This window comes from Momordica charantia (genome assembly GCF_013281855.1).
Source record: "Momordica charantia cultivar OHB3-1 chromosome 4 unlocalized genomic scaffold, Mcharantia_2.0 BLBB01000004.1, whole genome shotgun sequence".
Lineage (NCBI taxonomy): Eukaryota > Viridiplantae > Streptophyta > Magnoliopsida > Cucurbitales > Cucurbitaceae > Momordica > Momordica charantia.
In genome coordinates this window covers 874,797-895,298 of record NW_028275162.1, presented here as the reverse complement: position 1 = coordinate 895,298, position 20,502 = coordinate 874,797, and the positions used below count along the sequence as shown (strand labels likewise).

Genomic DNA, 20,502 nt, shown 5'->3' with positions numbered 1-20,502 from the left:
TTTTTCCCTTTTTTCCAATAATCCTCAGTTATATAATATCTTCTAATCAGAAAAAACACAATGGGCTGTCTTATTTTGTAGCAGATGACAAGGTTTACATTAGAAAACGAACTTAAGAATGACTGTAGCCAGCAAACATTAGGAAGAAAAACATGTACAAAATGAAATTATATTCTTCATATTAGAAACCCTCTCAAATAAGCCGAGTGAGCTCGGCCTAAATGACCTATTCTACCACAATGACGCAGCAAAATTAGCTACTTATTCTCTCTCATTTAACTATCCACATAATATTTCCAATGTCAGTACAGTCAACATAGCATTTCAACCCGACGAGTTCTTCCCTTCCAGCAGTTTAAGTTCAGAGCCACGCAGATTGACTTCTTTCCACAGAATTCCTCCACTGTCTTCAAAAGCTTGTCGATTTGAAACCAGGGTCAATGATTTCTTCGTTTTTAGTTAAGAACTAACATGAAAGCTGAAAGGAGAATGAACTATAAAAAGTAAATAAAGGACAGGGGAATAGGGGTGTTATCTCAATTCATGACCCAGCTTCTTGTACAAAAATTCCCACTTGATCTTCGATCTTCATGTCCCAAAACAGCGATACGGGATTTGTTTCAACTTTCAAGAAGCATTTTCACCTTTTTCGTCGTCAGAGGATGGCAATGGACTAGAAGCCTCGGCCAGGTATTCTAGCATGCTTATCACGTCAGCTGTGTCATCCAAATAATATTTGGCTTTGCTTGGCTTCTGTCCAACTGTGCAGGCAAAAACTGATGTTGTTGGAGAAAGAATATTACTTGACAATGCATTACCAATTATTTCAAACATGTCCTCATCAGATCTGTCGTCGCCAATACACAACACAAAGTCAGCAAGTTTTCCATCCTCAGCCATTGATGAAAATATCTTTTCAGCAACTAGGCCTTTACTAACCCCCTGGATCAAATACAAGAAAGCAGGAAAGGAAAATCAGTTTATAGTGGTGCTGGAAGCCCGGAGTACAGTTATATAAATTGCAGGAGAAAATATGTCGAATGCTCGTTAAGGTTTTATCAACAACATGCTCTATCAAGATTATCATTTATATCTGTCTGCAGGAGGTAGATAAATGAACAGTAACACACCTGCGGTTTCACTTCAACGATGAGCTGGCCGCTTTTGACTGCAACAGGTTCATTTGCTAAAACACTCTCTAAATGATCCAACATCTCCTTTGCCTGGGCAGATCCAAATCCAGGATCTGCATCTCGGTACTGCCAGACCAAAGCACTTTCCTTTCTTTCAATAGAAGAACCATCAGTAGCCTCGGTGTATAATTTCATAACAGGTTCGGCAATCTGCATCCATCCAAAATCAGAACTTTGGCCACATATCTTCCACTCCTCATTCTGTGATTGCCTGGTCATTTTGAACGGAGTTGATGGTAGAATTAGAACACAAGAAAATAGTTTAGCAATAAGACCAAACATGACAACTCTGCAGTATCTTGGCCTTTGAAAACCATTGTTCAGCATCTCTTATAACCTAGCCTAACTATAACGAGTTGAATTACAGTGTAGTATCCAGACGTCAAAATTTCTTAATCACTTGTTCCCCTTGATACAAATCCAAATAATCAAATATCAGACAGTATAAATTATCCAACTTTAAGTTCATTTGAAACAAGTATTTATTCTTTAGATATAGTCCTCATCATATAGTATAGAAATCCATATAAATGGGTACAACTAGAGTTATAAGTTCATTTGAAACAAGTTACACGGCAGAGACTCACCAATGTTTACAGTTCACCGCGCAACATAATTCTCAATGAAATAGCATCACCCACCATTAACGTGGGGGAGAGGATAGTAACCATGAGAGAGATAATAGGAGCAAACCTCAAAAAGTATCCATGTTCTGCTGCAATTCCAAGCTTCTTGCATGGGCGAAACCACTTGCTTAAGCTGTCCCTCCCTCGTCCACTCACAATGAAGACTACATTTTTGGCATCTGCACAAAGCGTGTTAAGAATAGAGATAACCTGCTCACTTGGGGACTTATTTATGGAGTTTTGGGGCATCACTGTGCCATCGTAGTCCAAAAGTATGGCCCGACTTTCAGCCCTGCTGTAAGCCGATACAATGGCATCTATTGAAAGTTTTCTGAAATTGGGATCAAGAGCTACAACCCTGAATCCAAAACTAAAACCAATTCCCCAACATCGTCTCCTGAAATGATCTGAGCAAGTTCTCTCCATATCTTGCAAGAAACTACGAGACCAATAAGCCACGTCGTGGGTGGCAACATAACGATAATGCTTCTCGTGTCGCAACTGCTTCTCTGAATCAGCCATTGAGATAGCTTCATTCAGAGCCTCTGCTGTCCTTTCAACATTCCATGGGTTGACACGAAATGCTCCACTCAGTGACGGAGAACACCCAATAAATTCGGATATGACAAGCATGCTCTTTCTTGGTCCGCTGAAGTTTAAACATTTTTGGGAGGTAGATATTCCTTGTCTACAGACAACGTACTCGTAAGGAGTAAGGTTCATCCCATCTCTAACAGCAGTGACAACTACGCACTCAGCAATGCTATAATAAGCAACCCTTTCTGTAATTGGCACATGCCTGTCGAGAAGTACTATTGGCTCGTAGTCAGGATGCCCATATTCCTTGTTGATCCTGCTGCAGCTTTCTTTTATTTCATCTTCTATTTCTTGTAAATCTCTGCCCTTGCCTCGGGCAGGGTTTACAATTTGGATCAGTACAGCCTTTCCCTTCCACTTTGGATGTTGCTTAAGTAGCTGTTCCATCGCTAACAATTTCACGTTTATGCCTTTGAAAATGTCCAGATCATCAACACCAAGCAATACCGTCTTCCCTGCAAATTGTTGTGTTAGCTCCCTAGTCTTAGCATCCTCGTCTGCCAGTTTCATCACGGATTCAATCCGACTCATATGAATACCGACAGGCATTATCTTAATCCCAATCGTCCTGCCATAGTATTCCAATCCAAGATAGCCTCTCTTTGACTGGTATTCCAAACCCAACATTCGACTACAACAAGAAAGAAAATGGCGAGCATAATCAAAAGTGTGAAACCCAATGATATCAGAGTTAAGTAATGCCTTGAGAATCTCTTCTCTGACAGGAAGCGTGCGGTAGATCTCAGATGACGGAAATGGACTATGAAGAAAAAATCCCATTTTAACTCTGTTAAAGCGCCTCCTCAAGAAAGTGGGCAGTACCATCAAATGGTAATCATGGATCCAGATATAGTCATCATCTGGGTTGATGACCTCAACTACTTTCTGGAAAAATAACTTATTTGCTGATACATAGGCTTCCCACATGGAGCGATCAAATCGACCCTTCTGGTCAGCAGAATATGGCAACATATAATGAAAAAGAGGCCACAAATGCCTCTTGCAGAAACCATCATAAAACTTTTCCAAAATATGAGGAGGCAAAAATGTAGGAATACACTTAAATTTCTCCAACAAAATCTGGGAGACCTCATCTTGCTCGTCTGGTTGGATATCGACTTTCAGTGAACCGACATAAAGAACCTCCATGTCTTCTGGTAAGCCATCCTTGAGCTGTAAAAGCAGTGAATCTTCGTTCCAACTGAAACTCCAGGAATTATCATCTTCCCTTCGCTTTGCTCTTAAAGGAAGCTGGTTGGCGACAATTATCATCCGATCTGAGGAAATTGATGATGGGTTTTCGGATGTCACACTATAGTCTTGATCGTCATCAAGCTCAGCTACATTACCCGGAACAGTCATGACTCGTGGAAACCGCTTCCTTTTCACTTCCATTGCTGGAAAATTTCCAGAAGCCAAATCTAAAAGATTTGTATACGATCTCGAAATCATGTTTCTCCCCTTTATCCGCCAGATGAAACGCCTATTCTTCTACCACGGAGGTAATTCGAACAACCTAACAAGCGCAGCGCCTAACAATTTCGTAATACGCAATAAAACAATCAAAACCCTAAACGTTCCAAAACGCAAAAAAGTTACAAAAAAGCATAACGAATATGCGGGTTGTTAATAAAATAGCAGGTTATAACCCAATCAAGTAATTAGGCAGAGGTATTAAACAGAAAAAGAAAAAAAAAACCCAGGTTAAAGAGAAACACGAAGAAAAACGGATTCCTATCCAATGTACATGAAATCTTTCCTATTATTCTAATCCTACCGAGCGCAAAACCTCAAAAGATTCTCTTTAACCCATAGTAGAATCCAACCTCTTATAAAAAGCAACAGCAACCAATGCCCTCATTTCCAGAATTACGGAATTAGATCCATTCTTTAGTCGAAACCGACACGGTACAACATTGAAAGAAAGATCAAATGGCAATCGAAAACACAAGAACAAATCTGAGCCAATGAATTTTGAGGCGTACCCGATAAATCTAAGCAGCGGCCAGATCCCGAATGGGTAACAACAGCAATGATGAACCAAATCCAGAAAACAAAAATGCTGCAGAACTCGTATTACTTCGGAGCGCAAGAATTGGGTTAAATTTAAAGATTTGAAGCTGACCTCCCTCTAAGCTAAATGAAAATTTCGATCCTTCGTGAAAGTGGATTCTGAAACGGCTTAAATATTAGCTAAGGACCTTCTCAAACGTCTACAATGTATGATCCAGGAGCAAAATGTGGCGTTCGTTGGACTCACGACGCAATATAAATCTTTTTCTACGGAACGTAAAATTTTAAAATTTAAAAAGAAAACAAAAAATGAAAGAAATAGCGAGAGAAACGTAAAATAATATTTTAATACAGAGGGGAAAATATAGCGTGAAATTAACGAGGAAGTTTGATACCTTTACCATCCGGTGATAAAGTTACCAAACTAACCAATAAGACCCAGCATTGGCACGTGCCGGGTCGGTAAAAGAAACTCTCCTACAGGGTAGACTTATAGCATGTTAAATTCACACCCAATAATATCATAGGTCTGTCACTGTTACGTTAAAATATCACATTCATTAAAGAAATTGGATAAGATTCAGCCAGCCGGAGTCTGAATCAGCAGAAGCTGGCATCGTTCGCCACAAGGACACGCGCGTACCACGCGTTATTATTGCCAAAAACTCTGTACGACGCACGGACCCATCCCCCCATTTCCCTACAACCCTTTATCGTATAGCTGTGGGGCCCAACTAGGACACGTGTACGACTCTGATGCATTTCCCCCAGACGTGCTTAGAAGTTAACGAAATGTAATTTTCTAAATACATTTTTTTGTATTCAGGCGTTCCCAAAAGACTGAATTAACCTTGAACATAAAAATAATCAATGAATTGCCATCATATCTGGAGAACCAGTTCAATGGGCCCACTGGGCTTGGGATTTCTTAAACCAGCCCAATGGGCCGGAGGGGATGTATAAAATTTGGGCTTTATAAATGTAGGGCTATACCCCGAAGGGAGCCCTTCCAGAAATTCTCTTGGGCCTGGGCCAAACCCAGGCCTAAGAGGGGGTTTGGAAATAGTTTTCAACCAGCAATTGACGCGCCTCGGTTAGAACCTCACTAGCTGCGTCATTGCCCCAAGCGCAATGATGAAAGCTTCAATCTGTTTCTTCTCCTTTTATACTAGCCCATCACAACTTACTTTTGGTTCCTTTTCGATGTGGGATTTCCTAGTTGTGGCTGGCCAGTGGCCACTTTCTTCACTTAGTAGAAACGAGTCAAAATAGTGTCATCGAGAACTTTAAAAGTTGAGACAAAGTTTGGGATTCAAAATATTGATTATTAATCAAAAATTAGAATACGCAGTTTGTTCTTGAGGTTTAGTACAAAATTTAAATTCACTGTTCTGTGCGTATTACTTTTCATCGCTCCCGAACAAAGACCTCCACTAAAACGAAGAGAATAGTTTGCTTTTATATTATATATTTTAGCATCCTCTGGTTGTGGGAACTCTTATTTCTTTCCGTCGAAGAAGAAAGGGAAGTCTAGAGGAAGAGTAATATGGCTGGTTATAAAGGTCAAGATGAATATGATTACCTGTTTAAGTTGGTTTTGATCGGTGATTCTGGGGTGGGAAAATCAAACCTGCTTTCGAGGTTTACGAGGAACCAATTTAATTTAGAATCGAAGTCTACTATTGGGGTTGAGTTTGCTACCAAGAGTTTGGAAATTGATGGGAAGGTAATCAAGGCTCAGATTTGGGACACTGCTGGACAAGAAAGGTTTGGTTTCTTCGTTGTTCTTTTTGGAAGTTCTAATTGATTTTAGTTTTAAGTCAAACTAAATTTTTGGGTATCTCTCAAAATTCCGATTACAGTTGCTTGGTTTGTTTGTTTCTAATCAATCTTTTCTCTGCCAGAATGTTATCTATATCAATTGAATATGAATCATATCAAATACATATTACAGTTACTCGAAATTTGCTTAATGATTGAAGAAAGGACGAGGGTTGAATTAGTTCTGGACAAAATCATAAGATATGAGGCAACGGAAGGCCTCCCCTGATTTTATTTTCATCCTCTAGAATCTGATGGTCATGTTAAAGCTGGTTCTATAAAAAGGGAGGGTGAATCCATATGATAAGTGAAGTTCCCCCATTAGTTGATTGTATCGAACGTGTTACTATGCTTGCAGGATAATTACTGGAGCTTTATATGGTTGGTTTGATGTTGCTTTGATTCTTAAATCTTATCTGAAGGGTCTTTTATTCTTGGAAATCTGATGGCTTCAAATTTTTAGTTTTATCTTTTCAAGGGACTGTATATTTGCTATTGGAGATTGAAATTCCCATTAGGAACGATTGCCTTTCTTGGTTTTGTTAGTACTTGTTCTAGTTTTAGTTTGCTTCCCTACTGGAGAAACTTGTGGTGATAATCAATCTGCATCCTTACATGAAAACTTGTGACCCTTTCGGATAATCCTATAGAAATAAGCAATTCTTCATATTTCCTTCTAGATTAATATTGACAAGTCATAATTGTCCAGATTGTATGAATCTGTAGATTACTTTTATTTCCTTGAAAAAAGGATCATTGAAGTTATGCATACCTGCTCCCTTATATAGTTATATGCTTTGTTGTTATACAGTTTATTCTCACGTGCTTTGTTGGAGGTTTAGATCACTGGGTCAGAACACATACAATTTTTTAGTGTAATCATAGAATACTGAAGTTTTATGATTCTAAAGCTGAATTGTCACTGGAAACAGAGATCATGTATTGAAATATGTGTTGAAACTGGCACCTAATTAGTTGTTACATTTGTATGAAGGTCCCATGGCACTGTAGGAGTATTGAGCTCAGGTAGTTGTTTGTGTTTGGGGTGTTTGTGACTTGCCTGATATATGAATAAACTACAGGAGATTCTTACTGTGAACATTTGTCGCTGCCCTTAACAGATAGTTTTTGACACTGGCTAACCAGTAACCTTTTGTTTCTTTTCTTTTGTGTTTCCGCGTTTCCTAGCTGGGGTTCAAATTTTTTTCGCTTTCTTTTATTTTTTCGCTCTGTCATAGTTAGTGCACAACTATGTCTAACTTCCTATTGTTTAAGACATAAGCCGAGTCTGATGGCGTGTTTACTAGTCTTAGGGGGTTGATTAGAAAAATATAATTCTGGACCTTGTCGCTGTCGCCCAATTTGTTGTATGCAAATGAATAGAAATACAGAATTGTTCTCTGTCCGCTTGTCATTGCAGAATGACTAAACAACTTCAACTTGTAATTTGCATTATAATTTTAGTCGCTCAACTAGCCAAAGTGGACCTTGACTGAGCCTTAGCCTTTTCTCTTCTACTTGGTACCCTTTTTCCTACTATTTAACTCGCAGGTGGTTGAAAATTCAATGGGAGTTTTTTCTTCAACATTATTTGATTTTTGAAACTTTCTGTGGGAATAAATCATCTGGCTACGTTCATACTTCATAATGCTTGGATTTATACACTCATATAGAAGTTGTTGATGTTGGAGTTGTTTTAGATGTTGGTGAGGACATTATGATATAGGAGTAGTTTGGTAGCTATTTTTTGTTTTGACAGCTTTGTATTAGCAATTATTTGGATTTGTAGTTACCACTTAGAAGCTCCTTTTTTGCTTCCTTCAATTCAGATCAACCTTTTTCTATTTAGGTATCGGGCGATAACCAGCGCTTACTACCGAGGAGCAGTAGGTGCTTTGCTCGTGTACGATGTCACTCGACGTGCAACATTTGAGAATGCTGCAAGATGGTTAAAGGAATTGAGGGATCACACAGACCCGAACATGGTAGTGATGCTCATCGGCAACAAATCCGACTTACAGCACCTCATTCTAGTTCCAACAGAAGATGGAAAATCATTTGCAGAGAGGGAGTCTTTGTACTTCATGGAGACCTCAGCACTGGATGCAACAAATGTTGAAAATGCTTTCACAGAGGTGCTCTCTCAAATCTACCGAATCGTGAGCAAGAGATCAGTCGAGGCAGGCGACAGTGGAAATGTTTCGACCGTTCCACCAAAAGGTCAGACAATCGATGTCAAGGATGACTCGTCGGTTCTGAAGAGGATCGGGTGTTGCTCAAACTAAGATAAGCTTCAAACATCAACTCAGAAATGGAGCAACTGATATTTCTTCTGTATATTTGTATCTCTTCCTGTAGAATAAGAGCTTGGATGTGTGGATGGTGGTTGTTTGAAAGGCTCCCTTCTTTAAAAGGGAAAATTTCCTCTCTTCATATTATAGTCTCTCCATATATTGTGGAGTTTGCTCTTATTTTTCTTGGAACATTAAGAAAAAAATTTTACTGTTGTAGTCTTTACTCCTTACTATCAAACCTCAAAAACAGAGATAAATTTGTAAATTTTTGCTGCAGCAGATAGGCCCAGAAGCTCAACCCCAAAGGAAACAGCATTTCATTATTTCTCAATATTCTTGACTAGTTTTCACTGTACAACAGAAACCCATCGAATCCATTTCAAAACTAAATTTAAAAATTAAAAAAAAAGGGAAAAAAAAGTAAAATATTATAGAAAAATCCTCTCTTTCTCTCTTTTCTCCGTTGGTAAAGTGCCCAAAGTAATCACCAATTGGCAATTGCAAAGTGGAGCCAAAAAGCGAAAGAAAGTGTACGGTTCTGTTCCTCCTGTAAACAAATGAACCAAAGCCTAAAACTAGCAGTTTAAAACTCTGCCACGCGTCCGGTTCGGTCCATCCGTGTGGACCGCTCTCCGGCCGAAAATCACGGAGCCTTCGGGTAATTCCCCAAGATCCGCGAATAACGACTCGTCCACGTCATCCACTCTGGTGGACAAAACCATGACGTCGGCGTCGTCGAAGATGTCGCCTCCCCCGCAAATCGGGCCCTCGAGGATCCTATCGTACGCCACGTCAGCCAACCACCCGAAATCCCCGAGGCAGGGTTTAATAAGCAGCGAGTCGCCGCCGAGTTCCAGCTCCGGCTGACTCGCGAAGACCGCCGCCGCCTCCTCGAACTTGGCCGCCGGAGACGGCGACGTGGGGGTCATGTTCGTGTGGTCGCCGGAGGACGTGGAGGACGACGTCGTAGTGCTCCCAGGGGACGAGTCGTCGGCGGCGGCGGAAGCGGCGGTGATCGCGGCGGGAGACGGCGAAGAATGGTGGTGGTGGTGGTGGTGGTGAGATTTGGCGGCCGGGAGTTGGTGGTTGTGGTCGAAAGCGTAGGTGATAACGAGCTTGGTGGGGTCCACACGGCTTCTCTCTACTTGCTTTCTTGCGGGGCAGCCCTTGGAGCTACTACATCGGTAATATCCCCTATAAATATAAAATAATAATTAAATAATAATTAAAAAAACGTGGGCTCTCAATACAAATATTCCAAAAGAAAAGAGTTAAGTTAACGGGAAAGAAGATAAGCCCATTAGCCAATAACCAAACAAGTCCCCATAGAGGAATGCGAAAGTTAAAAATTTCAATCATTTCTTTACTTGAGAATCGTTAATTCAATATTCCATCAATAATTTAAAAATTATTTTCAATTCATTTAATTAATTTTCTATTAAAAACTGAAAAAATAATTATTAATTAGGCAATTTGATTTATAAATGCCGGCCAAAATCAATAAATAATACTTTTTTATTTCAAGTCCTATCGTTTGGCCGCCACTCACCGGTATGCCCTCGATGTGAAAGGCATCTTTCAAATAATTTCGTAATTTACGTCTGTTCAAAAATAAATTAAAATTTGAAGACTGTTTAAAAATATTTAAAAACAACAAGTATTGAGAAACCATGTTCATCAAAATTCAAAACAGGAATTCGGCGCAAATACGGCGATAATTAGGTAAAAGAAGAGGAAAAAAAAAATCAAAATTCAAAAAGAGCGCGTGCAGTACACGCTTTGCGAGAGCGATTGGATAATGAGTATGATTCCCAACTACGGAAAATAAAAACCAGCGCTTAGTAGCAAAAGCCGCCTTTGTGCTAAATTGCGCCCAATCTCAATCCAGATCCTATAGCAGCCGGCGGTTTAGATATTTTATTGGTTAGAGACAGGCGGCCGGCGGTAACAACACGAAGAAAAGTCGAAATCTCAAGCGTTTCTTCAATTACTCGACTATAATTAGCCCAAATTATTATCTAAATGCATCAAAATAAATGCAATTTTTGGATCAATTATAGCTCAATTATATTGTATTAGTGGAAATAAATGGAAATCAAGCTTCCAAAAAACAAGAAAGAATTGCGAAAAATGCCCAATTATTTAGTACCTGGGATAAGGAGAACCTTTGATGGGCTTTTGGCCGTATTTCCTCCATGCCCACGAATCCGACGGTGGATATGCTTCCCCTTTGCTCTTAGGACCGTCCACGTCGCCGATCGGTACTGACACCACTCGCTTCTGCACGCCCCTTCTACTGCACATCATACAAAATCCACACCGTTAAAAAACTGAATTATTACACATCCAAACAGTTCAATTATAAATCAAGAAAAAATAAAAAGTGATGAAATTAAACTGACCTCTTTTTGGGGGCGGGGCCGGCGGCGAGCTTGGAGTCATTGCCGTCGGAGGGTGACTCCAGCGGGAGGCCATCGTCCGACGTGGGTTCGGGATCTTCTTGCTCGGAGACAAATGGGTTTGTACGAACACGGCGGTCCATGGCCGGAATTGTGGCAAAAAGGTGACGAGAGAGAGAGAGTTACGGCGGCAGCGGGTTTCGGATGACGATCAATCGTGCGGCGGAGGGTAGAGAGAGAAAAGGGAAAGAATTGGCCGGAGAGATGGGGAGAAGGGAGGAGTGAGAGAATTAGATGAGGTTTAATACGGGGGCTCATTGTGACAGATTGGCAAACTATGTTTGTTTATTAGGGACGTGCGAGCAAATACGCACTAAATTATAATGTTTTAGTTGAGGATTAAGAGCGAGGGGTTTACTTGGGTACGGTCAGCTGCACCGTAATGTATTGTGGAGCCGTGGAATTATTAGATGGATTAACTTTTCAATCAAAATCAAGCGCAAACAAAAGCCAATGCTTTTGTATTAATTAATTTATTAATAATAATATTATTATTATATTATCATCTCTCTACTTAACTTGGTTGTCGTATTGTGTTATTTTCCTTTTTCCAGTTTGAACCTAATAGGAATCGGATTGCACACTCACAGTTCACACTGTGGCAAAGAAATGTTTAAATAATGTCAATATTGATTTTTAGAATAAATGCTTGCATAATTAAATTTTTATGATTTGATTAATAGCTAATAGTTTTTTCTTGTTATTTGGTAAAAGTTTTATCTATTTATGTAGAGACTAGTTCAAGCTTTGAGGGCGATACCACCGATTTGCGGCGTTGTTGCTGCATGCAGGAACCAAGATATTACAGCCAAAATGGTTTAGGTTTGCTTCGGCTTTTAAAAGAGAAAAAATAAGATAAAGCGATAAGGATGAAGACATCATTTATTTTTATTGGATAAAAAATAAAAGTAAGATAATAAATCTTTTTTTTAATAGTATGTTTTTTTAGTTTCTTTAGTTCAAAAAGTCTCGATTGTATTGATTATTGAGGCATACATTTGACCTATCGAAATTACTAAATTTCAACCGATCTTCTAAACTAAGGATATTCGATGAAACTGTAAAATAAAAAAATTATACACATGTGTGGTATTGGCCACACACACTCTCATGCTTAAGTCATAATTGATGTTTTAGGTAAAGCATTAGCAAAAAAGTTTAGTTTAGTAGTGTCAACTTGATTATGAGTATGTTTTCTCTATATTTATAGGGGGGAAAACTAGGGTCACCCATAAATATCTTTTCTCTAGATAGGAGAAAAATCTAAGACCATGATGAATTTTTTAGATAAAGGGAATTCAAGTTTCTAGGACCATTCGAATTCTTTAGATTAAGGGAATTAAAACTAGAGAAATTAGAGCTTTTTTCTAACTGTAACATTTATAATTATACTTCGGTAGTGGTAGATTTTTTCTCAATAAGAAGAGCCTACGTGGGAAAGGAAGCATTGATGTTTAATAACTTCGTGATTCACTATAACACAAAAATGTCTACTAACATGGTTAGTAGTTAAAGTGTGTGAAGTTGAAAAGAAATGTTAAAAAGATCCTACATCAACAAAGATGAGATTGTTAAGACCATCCAACCACAACTAACCAACAAACAATTCGATTCAATGACAACTATCATATATTATAATAATTATATTAGAAATACGAAAAATAAATTCGCGAGAACTTATATCTAAAATTGACAATATCATAAGATGTGGCCATCGTTGAGTTATAATAATTCCTCTAATACCTTTAAATATATTTGTTGAGATTGTTGAATGGAATAGGCATTGGGATTGGTTTTATTAAGTCAAGCGGCATGCAAATATGCCTAACTTAGAAAGAAACTGATGAATGAAAATTTTGAAGGGAAAGAGTTGATTCTTGAATGGTGGCGACCAACGAAAAAATGGCAATTTGTCATTTAGCTTCGGACGCCACCAAGTTGGCAGAATTTTGCTTAATGTTCTACAAAACTACGTTTGAATGGTTGGCCAATGACAGAGGAATCTTGGCACGTGTTGACTTTTTTTTTGTTTATCAAAATAAATAAATTAAAATAAATATTTTAATTTTTTTTCTCTCCTTAATAATTGGGTTACCATTAATTCGCGTATATTAATATAATTAAAACTCCAAATAATGAAATCCAAGCAGCCAGCGCAAGTGTCTGGTAGGAGTGACAAGTGGGGTTGGCCAGTAGAACTACAACATTTATTGCGATTTATCTAATCTACTTTTTAGAAAGTATTTATACTTTTCAAATAATTATAAAATTACATTGAAACTGTTAAGAAATTTGCATTTTTCTCTTCGGATAGGCAACGGTAAAACAAGAAAAATCTTGTTAAAATTTACAATTATTATTTGGTGGTAAAAAAAAAAATATTATGACTGTTGTGTGAACACTTTGAGAGTGAATGTAATTGTAAGACTTGTAAAAGAAGAAGAAGCAAAACTCCGACACTCAAATTAGTAAAATCGAAAGTACACAATATTCTTTGGACTAGCAATTAGGAACGCACTTACCTACGTATGAAGTCTACTTCTTTATTTATAATATTGATAAGTGGGGTTCATCCAATGGTCATCATACAGTATCACATAAATCCAACATAGGTTTGTAAGAGTGGAGAAACGATTTACAGTAGGTCGTTTTTATAAACATCTTGGCTTGGATTTGACCGTTAATTATCTTAGGTTATGTTGAGTAGGTCTGAGGCACAATCCTCGGACTTCTAGAACAAGGTGTTACTCTTCAGACTTTCTCGAGCCTTTCTTCTTCGGTACATGTGAGCTCACTTTACACTATCTTGCACATACTAAAATAAATGTTCGTATTAGAAAAAAAAATTTATAATTTTAAAAATATTACAACAAGTACGTGAAATAGTCATGCATAATTATTCAAACTATTCTTAATATGTCCCCTCAAGGTGATGTTTTTTTTCACCAATCATGGTTGGATATATCACTTTTTTGGATTGATTATTCGTTTTAATTTTTGAACTATGATACTATATTATATTCATTAAATTTCATCTCAAAATTAATTGACAATAAGAGGAGTAACTCACTTGTAATATAAACTGTGATTAAAAAACTCTCGTTAGATCTCTTATCATTTTAACGTGAGATTCTTATAAGGAACCAGTTAAAATTAACCTATATTAAAATCAATCAGAATAGTATACTATCATTTTTTACTAACGAAGCTTCAACCTTGAAGTGAAGTTTCAAACCGACATTTAAAATAAAATTCCAGGATATTTCCCCAATATTCCTACAAATCTGAGATTGTTGACATTATAAAGAGAAGTAAGAACAGTATTTTGATTATTGGTTAAAAAGAGTCAAGTGTTATTGCTCATATTAAATATACGTGTTATTTATTTCCATTCCCGGGGTGATTATTTGCCAATCAAGATAAAACCAATTATTTAAAGGAATTGAACTTTATTTGGAGGGTATTTGTTTTCCCTTTCCAATTATTTTTCCCTATATGATTCTATCAAAATGACGTCGTTCAAATCAAGAGATTCCCAATCAACGTAAGCATTGTAGAAAAGTATGAAATTAAAAACTATAAAAAAAAAGGAAAACAAATGAAGTAGAGGAGAAAAGATGGGTTTTTTAAGAATTATATTATTTTGTTTAATATATTATGAAAAATAAAACCTTATCTGTCTGACTCTTTCCGCGGCTTATTTAACGCTCATCAATTATTCAATTAAATAATATTAATTAATTACAACAGATCGAATGGATATTTACTATCCAAATGGAAATGATAAAAAATGGTGGAGATAAGTTAATTTAATTTCTTAATATTAATTTAATATTTTGGTCAGAGGAAAAAGTTGACCGATTCTTAAATTAAGTTAACTTCTTTGTTTTAGATAGAGGACCAGGCCATTTTCACATTTGAGCTGTTTGAAAAAACCAACCAATCTAGTGACTATTTATAAACTATGCTTTATTTTGACATATTCGGTGTTATTTGGGTTAGAATAATCAGTTTTTCTATGGGTTAGCGTCCAGCTTAAGCTTATGTCTGTTTATAAAAAATACAAAAAATGTATTATTGTTATTTTTTTTATTTGTTTTTGAGAATGATGCAAGAATTTAGAAATTTAGATCATTTTCCATGATATTTCGATGGCCATCAAATTGAGTTTTAGTGAAAATTTTTTATTTGACATTGCTAAACTTTGTTTGATTCAATTAAGTTATAGATGATAAATATTAATTTTGTTGTTCATCTACTCAAGTTGTAAAATATCAAAATAGTTGAATTAATCAACTAACATCCCGATATTGTGTCTCAATCAAATCACATGGTTGATGGCATATAGAGGAAATATTACTGAAACTTAATTTTAGTATAAATAATAATGTGAAATATATATATTTCAATGAAGTGTATTGTTGGATTTGTAAGGGGAATGCAAACAAAGTTTTATATTGTCCAGAAAATAGCATGATCAATGGTATATAAATGAGGAGAATTATATCTATTGCTATGAGGTATTTTGGGTAAAACTAAAAAAAAAGTCATGTACTTAAAGCGGACAATATCATACCGTTAGAGATACTTTGTCAGAAGGGAGAATTGTTGGATTTGTAAGAAAAATACAAACAAAATTCTATATTGACAAGGGAATAATATGATGTGGCTATGCCCAAAACGAAAGTTATAAGTGTTTTAATTAGATAAGTAATTAAATGAGGAAAATTTTTTCCTAAACAAGGATGAAAATTTGAGAGTTAGCTCAATTAATTAATCAATATTTAAAAAAAAAATCGTCCTCCCCAACATGACCAATCTGAATGGGCTTTCCAGCATCCATAAAGTGGCCGCGGCGTGTAATGGGCTTTTAATGGGCTTAAGGAGGGTACTTTTCGAAACCAATGCCGGTCACTTGTCGTTCTCGATTTCTCATGCTGAACGACAAGTCGGATGACTAACTTCCCAAGCCCTTCAACGTGGATCTAACGTTCCAACGTGTTACACTTCACAACAAGAAAATACAAAATAATAAAGTCGGATTATAGTTTAGACCTCTGAAATTTTATTTATTTTTAATATAATTATTATATTTTTAAGTACAACATATAATTCTTAAAATTTATTTTTATTCATCAATAAAATAAAATGGTAGATTTTCGTTTTCTATAAATTACTTATTAACTTAAGCTTTTAAGTTTATGGACTCTTCCACTCAAATAGTGGAGGTTAAAATCCTTTTTAATTTATTGATGCTTTGTTCTAAAAAGGAAAAAACATATTCATAGTCCAACACGATATAAATGTAGTTATTTAGTATTTGAGTATAAAATCAATTAAGACATTTTTATCTCCAATAAAAAATTGTATGTTCAAATTTAGATGTCGTATTTGTCATATAAATTGGTTTATCAAACTCATGCAGTTTAAAACATTCGACTTCAATTATTAATGTTTTTATTAATCAAGCTATAATCCATATGACGATTTTAACCATTCATATACCTAGATAACATTATAAGTGTACCGAAAAAAGCTAATATGAAAAAAGCTCAATTTGTTAAAGTACTTGTCTCCGATAAAAAAATTGTAAATTTGAATTTAAACTTGTTTAAAGATGAATAAACCACCACTCGATAAAAAACTTAAGTTGTTAGATTGAGTAAATTTTTAATTCATTTACGAGTATTTCGACAAAATCTTCCATATTCTAAAAAAAAATGAAAGTACCAATAGAATATTATAAAGTAACATTCTACAAAAACAAAGTTTAAAACATGTGACTATTATTTTTCGAGAATAGACAAAAGCAAAAATATTCGACCATATAATAAAGTTGCCATTACAATCGAGACAAATTCATGATATATGGTTCACACTTCACTAATACATTTCAGACCCATGAGAATTGCTTGGACTTGGAAGAACGCAACCCCTGGGTTGTCTCCGGTGGGGTCCACTTGGGGTTTGTTTCCGATTCCCTGTCACGTCACGAGGCACCTGTAAAATTTAAAGTTTGCTTTATATATTTAATTTTTGGGGGACTAGTTTGCTTTGATTAAATATTATTTTCGTGTCTCAAAAAAAGTTTTTTTATTTTTTTATTTTGTATATGCAAAATGTGTGCATCACGTGCCCGCTTCAATATTAGTGGGTGGTGGGCCAATTACAAACGCTCTCAAAATTCACCACAAAAGGTTGATGCCTTCTCATTGGTTGCCCACATTTTTAATAAAATTATGTGATGAACAAAGTTTTTCCCTGAATAATTGAAACTAGAAAATTTTAAATGATAGGTAACTTTATTATCAAATAAGGAATAAAAATGATGAGAAAATGGAAAATTAAACAAAATAGAGGGATATATATAAATCGATCCTACATGTCACTTTATTTTTATTTTATTATATTTTTTGAGTTCAACAACTATGGTTTGAGAGGTTGAATCAATCGACTTTTGAATGATAATGAATGTCTTATCTATTTAGATTATGTTCGGATGAATTACTTTATCTCGTTTATTGCATACTTTTCTTTTATCTATCATATTGTGGCAAAATCAATAAAAGATTATTAATAGACATGTAACATCATCATTTAATTAGTTATATTAATGACAATGAGTACCTAAAATCACAATTAAAAGTTACAAAAATATCTAATTACAAATTTGATCCTTATGATTTGAGTTCAATTTCAATTTGTTTATTATTACTTTAGAACTTTCAAAGTCCTTATAATTTTGTTAAATTTCACAAGTCGTACGTAAGAATAAAATAGTATTTTTTTTTATTTGGTAGTTGAGTATATTAAGATTTAAGCTTAAGTAAAAAAAGAGAAAATTTTTTGAGTTATCAAATTGTAAAAAACAAATTTAGAAAAAAAAATCATATTGAAACTAAATTGATAAAATTGAAACTAAATCATAATAATATGGACTCTGTTGAAACTCGTAAAAGCATAGAAAACGAAACTAAAATGCAAAAGACCAAACTACATGAACCAAATTTAATTTAATTTTTTTTCATTTTAAAATTTGAATAAATCATGAAAATTTAAAGGCATTATATCGCACGCATGACGCACTGCCAATTGCCAAATGCTAGCTCGCGGTTTCTCACGGGGCAAATAAATTCCAGCACGTGCCATTTGACTAGTAAATATATATATAATCATTCCACTTAAGCTGGAAAAAAAGCCATATAATTACCATTAACTCCCTCATGGTTAATTCCTTTAACCATATATTATATCATATGAGGCCCTCCAATGATTGTAGCTTTGAATACAATACATTAATAATTGAAGAAACGTGCTGCATTATTATTTCCGCACTATTTGCTTAAAGCCAGGGGCAATAACGTAATTTCGATCTCACTGTTTTAATTCATCCTCTTATTTTTCTCTTTTTTCCTCCTTATCTATAAGACTGTTTAAACCTTCAAGTTTCTCCTCAAAGCCTCTCAAATTCTCCCACCACTAATGGCATCCGAAGAAATCCTCACCCTTTTCGACCAATTCTGGTTTCAGCACGTAGTTTTCGCCGGAAAACCGCTTTTACGGACCCAACGTGCAACAAAACCCTCCAATGCGCCGGAAAACAGCTCTGAGAGTCCAATAATGCAAGTGATTCAGGGGAGATCTCAGAGCGAGTATCTTCTGGGCTCGGACTTCCCAGCTCCCGAAACCGCTTATTACTCCACCGGCTCGATTCCGACCAATAGAAAACTGCAAACCATTCTTTCCGGCGAAGTAACAGAATTTTCCGGCGAAAGAGGGGGGAAGCCGGCGAAGAAGAAATTGGGAGGGAATGAAGAGAAATTAAGGAAGAGAAGAGGAAGGGGGTTGAGTAAGAGCTTGTCGGACCTTGAATTTGAGGAATTGAAGGGGTTTATGGATTTGGGATTTGTGTTCTCCGAGGAAGATAAGAATTCAAGCTTGGCTTCCATAATTCCTGGGCTGCAGAGATTGGGGAGAAAAACAGGGGAAAATGAAGAGGAAAAAGAGGAAAAAAGAGAGGAAAAAGGGAATGAAATTGGGGTTTCGAGGCCATATTTGTCTGAAGCATGGGAGGCTGATGATGAAGAAAATGAAAAGAGAATTCTGATGAAATGGAGAGTTCCAGATTTGGGTGCTGCCACTGAAATGGACATGAAAGATCATCTCAAGTTTTGGGCTCATACAGTTGCTTCAACTGTGAGATAACACACCATCTTTGTAAACTTACCATAACCTTTTTTTTTTTTACTTCTCATTTTAGAGTGCAATTTTGTGGGTTTTGATTGTTGTTTTTGAAAATTTGGCTGTTGTCATGTTATGTGGAATGGATAGATAAATAGACAGATGAAGAACTTCCTTTCCAAAAAATTATTGGATGTTCACTTGTTCTATAGTGTGTTCTTAGCGGCAGGAAATAAGTGTAAATTTGCTTAAAGTGTTAATATTTATGAAAATTCCTCTCTTTCAGCCAATTCTTGATGTTTACCTGTTGAGTGCAAATTTGCTTATATTTTACACGAGTTAGAATGTTTTTTTAGTACAATACAACGAATGCAGCTAAATATTTAAACTTGAAATTAAAGAAATAATTTAGCTATGTCAAATCAGGACAATAAATCAAAAAACAAAAAAAAAAAAGGTCAACTTTTTAAATTCATAGAAATTTCGACAGGTGAATGTTGAAGGATATTTGAAGAAAAGTATGAAGATATAACACTTGCTAGAAGTTACAAATTATCATTATTAGTATTATATTCATAATGTTAATATATTATTTTTATATTTTATTACCTCTCATCATTGGTCAACATTTCAATGTTAAAGAAAAAAAAACATATATATAATTCTACGTGACAGAGTGGTACTTAAATGAACATGTAGGAGTGCGAACTCGACCCTCTAACTTTTGGATCAAAGATATATATGCTAACTAATTGCATTATTCAAGTTGGTTATATATATTTATTAAGAGAGTTAAAAATAAATGGAGGATAATTCTTTTTCAAACAAATGAAACCCTTTTTTCAATTAAGACAAACTTCCAACCAAAGTAGTTGATGTATCATACTTTTATTATATAATAATAATAAATTAATTAATAACAATAACATAAATTAAACTTTAGAAGTCCTTGATCAAACACTATATAATTAATTGATACCTCTGTATTAAGAAAAACTAAATCAGAATAGTGAGTAATCTCGATAATAAATGCAATTTCTTTCCTGTAATCAGCATTTCCTTTCCCTGTCTTTGCAGCAAGTGGAAATACAATATGAACTGCACTTCATAATAGTGGATTCTAAAGCAGGGCACTGATTAAACAAGAGGCTTCTCGGAGTGGGCCAGTGCTGTATTCTTTTAGGGATGCTGCTAAGGATCTTGAATTGCCTATTTAGATTTTTGAAAGTTCACCTTTCTCAGCACCAGAAAAATGTAGTTATGGACAAAATTTTAAATATCGAGATCTCAATTTCATGGAAATATCAATAAAAATATC

General features: G+C 35.7%; 4 protein-coding genes and 1 non-coding gene across 8 annotated transcripts; 2 read left to right on the top strand and 3 right to left on the bottom strand.

The window, feature by feature from the left end:
• Nucleotides 1–46: 46 nt before the first annotated feature.
• On the bottom strand, nucleotides 47–4,862 carry LOC111016713 (putative alpha,alpha-trehalose-phosphate synthase [UDP-forming] 7). 3 transcript variants are annotated; one of them, XM_022292193.2, is made up of 4 exons: nucleotides 4,402–4,758; nucleotides 1,887–3,932; nucleotides 1,131–1,404; nucleotides 47–942 (listed from the first exon to the last, which is right to left on the bottom strand). In XM_022292193.2, exons 2-4 carry the CDS (start codon nucleotides 3,866–3,868, stop codon nucleotides 628–630), a joined length of 2,571 nt encoding a protein of 856 aa, XP_022147885.1. In that variant the 5' UTR covers nucleotides 3,869–3,932; nucleotides 4,402–4,758; the 3' UTR covers nucleotides 47–627. The 3 variants fall into 3 exon arrangements, with proteins under 3 accessions (XP_022147885.1, XP_022147884.1, XP_087978458.1); XM_022292192.2 differs by having other exon boundaries at nucleotides 1,887–3,948; nucleotides 4,402–4,757; XM_088122332.1 differs by lacking the exon at nucleotides 47–942 and having other exon boundaries at nucleotides 1,265–1,404; nucleotides 1,781–3,948; nucleotides 4,402–4,862.
• Nucleotides 4,863–5,414: 552 nt separating this feature from the next.
• Nucleotides 5,415–5,565, bottom strand: LOC148211614 (U4 spliceosomal RNA). The gene has a single exon (XR_015790617.1). It is a non-coding gene; the product is annotated as a U4 spliceosomal RNA (small nuclear RNA).
• A 184-nt stretch (nucleotides 5,566–5,749) lies between these two features.
• Nucleotides 5,750–8,721, top strand: LOC111016716 (ras-related protein Rab11D). The gene is made up of 2 exons (XM_022292199.2): nucleotides 5,750–6,196; nucleotides 8,100–8,721. The coding sequence occupies exons 1-2, from the start codon at nucleotides 5,976–5,978 to the stop codon at nucleotides 8,533–8,535; spliced, it is 657 nt and encodes a 218-aa protein (XP_022147891.1). The 5' UTR covers nucleotides 5,750–5,975; the 3' UTR covers nucleotides 8,536–8,721.
• A 117-nt stretch (nucleotides 8,722–8,838) lies between these two features.
• LOC111016715 (putative WRKY transcription factor 69) lies at nucleotides 8,839–11,294 on the bottom strand. Of its 2 annotated transcripts, none has more exons than XM_022292198.2 (3): nucleotides 10,947–11,294; nucleotides 10,694–10,837; nucleotides 8,839–9,738 (listed from the first exon to the last, which is right to left on the bottom strand). In XM_022292198.2, exons 1-3 carry the CDS (start codon nucleotides 11,084–11,086, stop codon nucleotides 9,120–9,122), a joined length of 903 nt encoding a protein of 300 aa, XP_022147890.1. In that variant the 5' UTR covers nucleotides 11,087–11,294; the 3' UTR covers nucleotides 8,839–9,119. The 2 variants fall into 2 exon arrangements, with proteins under 2 accessions (XP_022147890.1, XP_022147889.1); XM_022292197.2 differs by having other exon boundaries at nucleotides 10,694–10,840; nucleotides 10,947–11,293.
• A 6,953-nt stretch (nucleotides 11,295–18,247) lies between these two features.
• On the top strand, nucleotides 18,248–19,474 carry LOC111016778 (DUF1685 family protein). The gene has a single exon (XM_022292292.2). The coding sequence runs from the start codon at nucleotides 18,486–18,488 to the stop codon at nucleotides 19,206–19,208; it is 723 nt and encodes a 240-aa protein (XP_022147984.1). The 5' UTR covers nucleotides 18,248–18,485; the 3' UTR covers nucleotides 19,209–19,474.
• The last annotated feature ends 1,028 nt before the right edge of the window (nucleotides 19,475–20,502 follow it).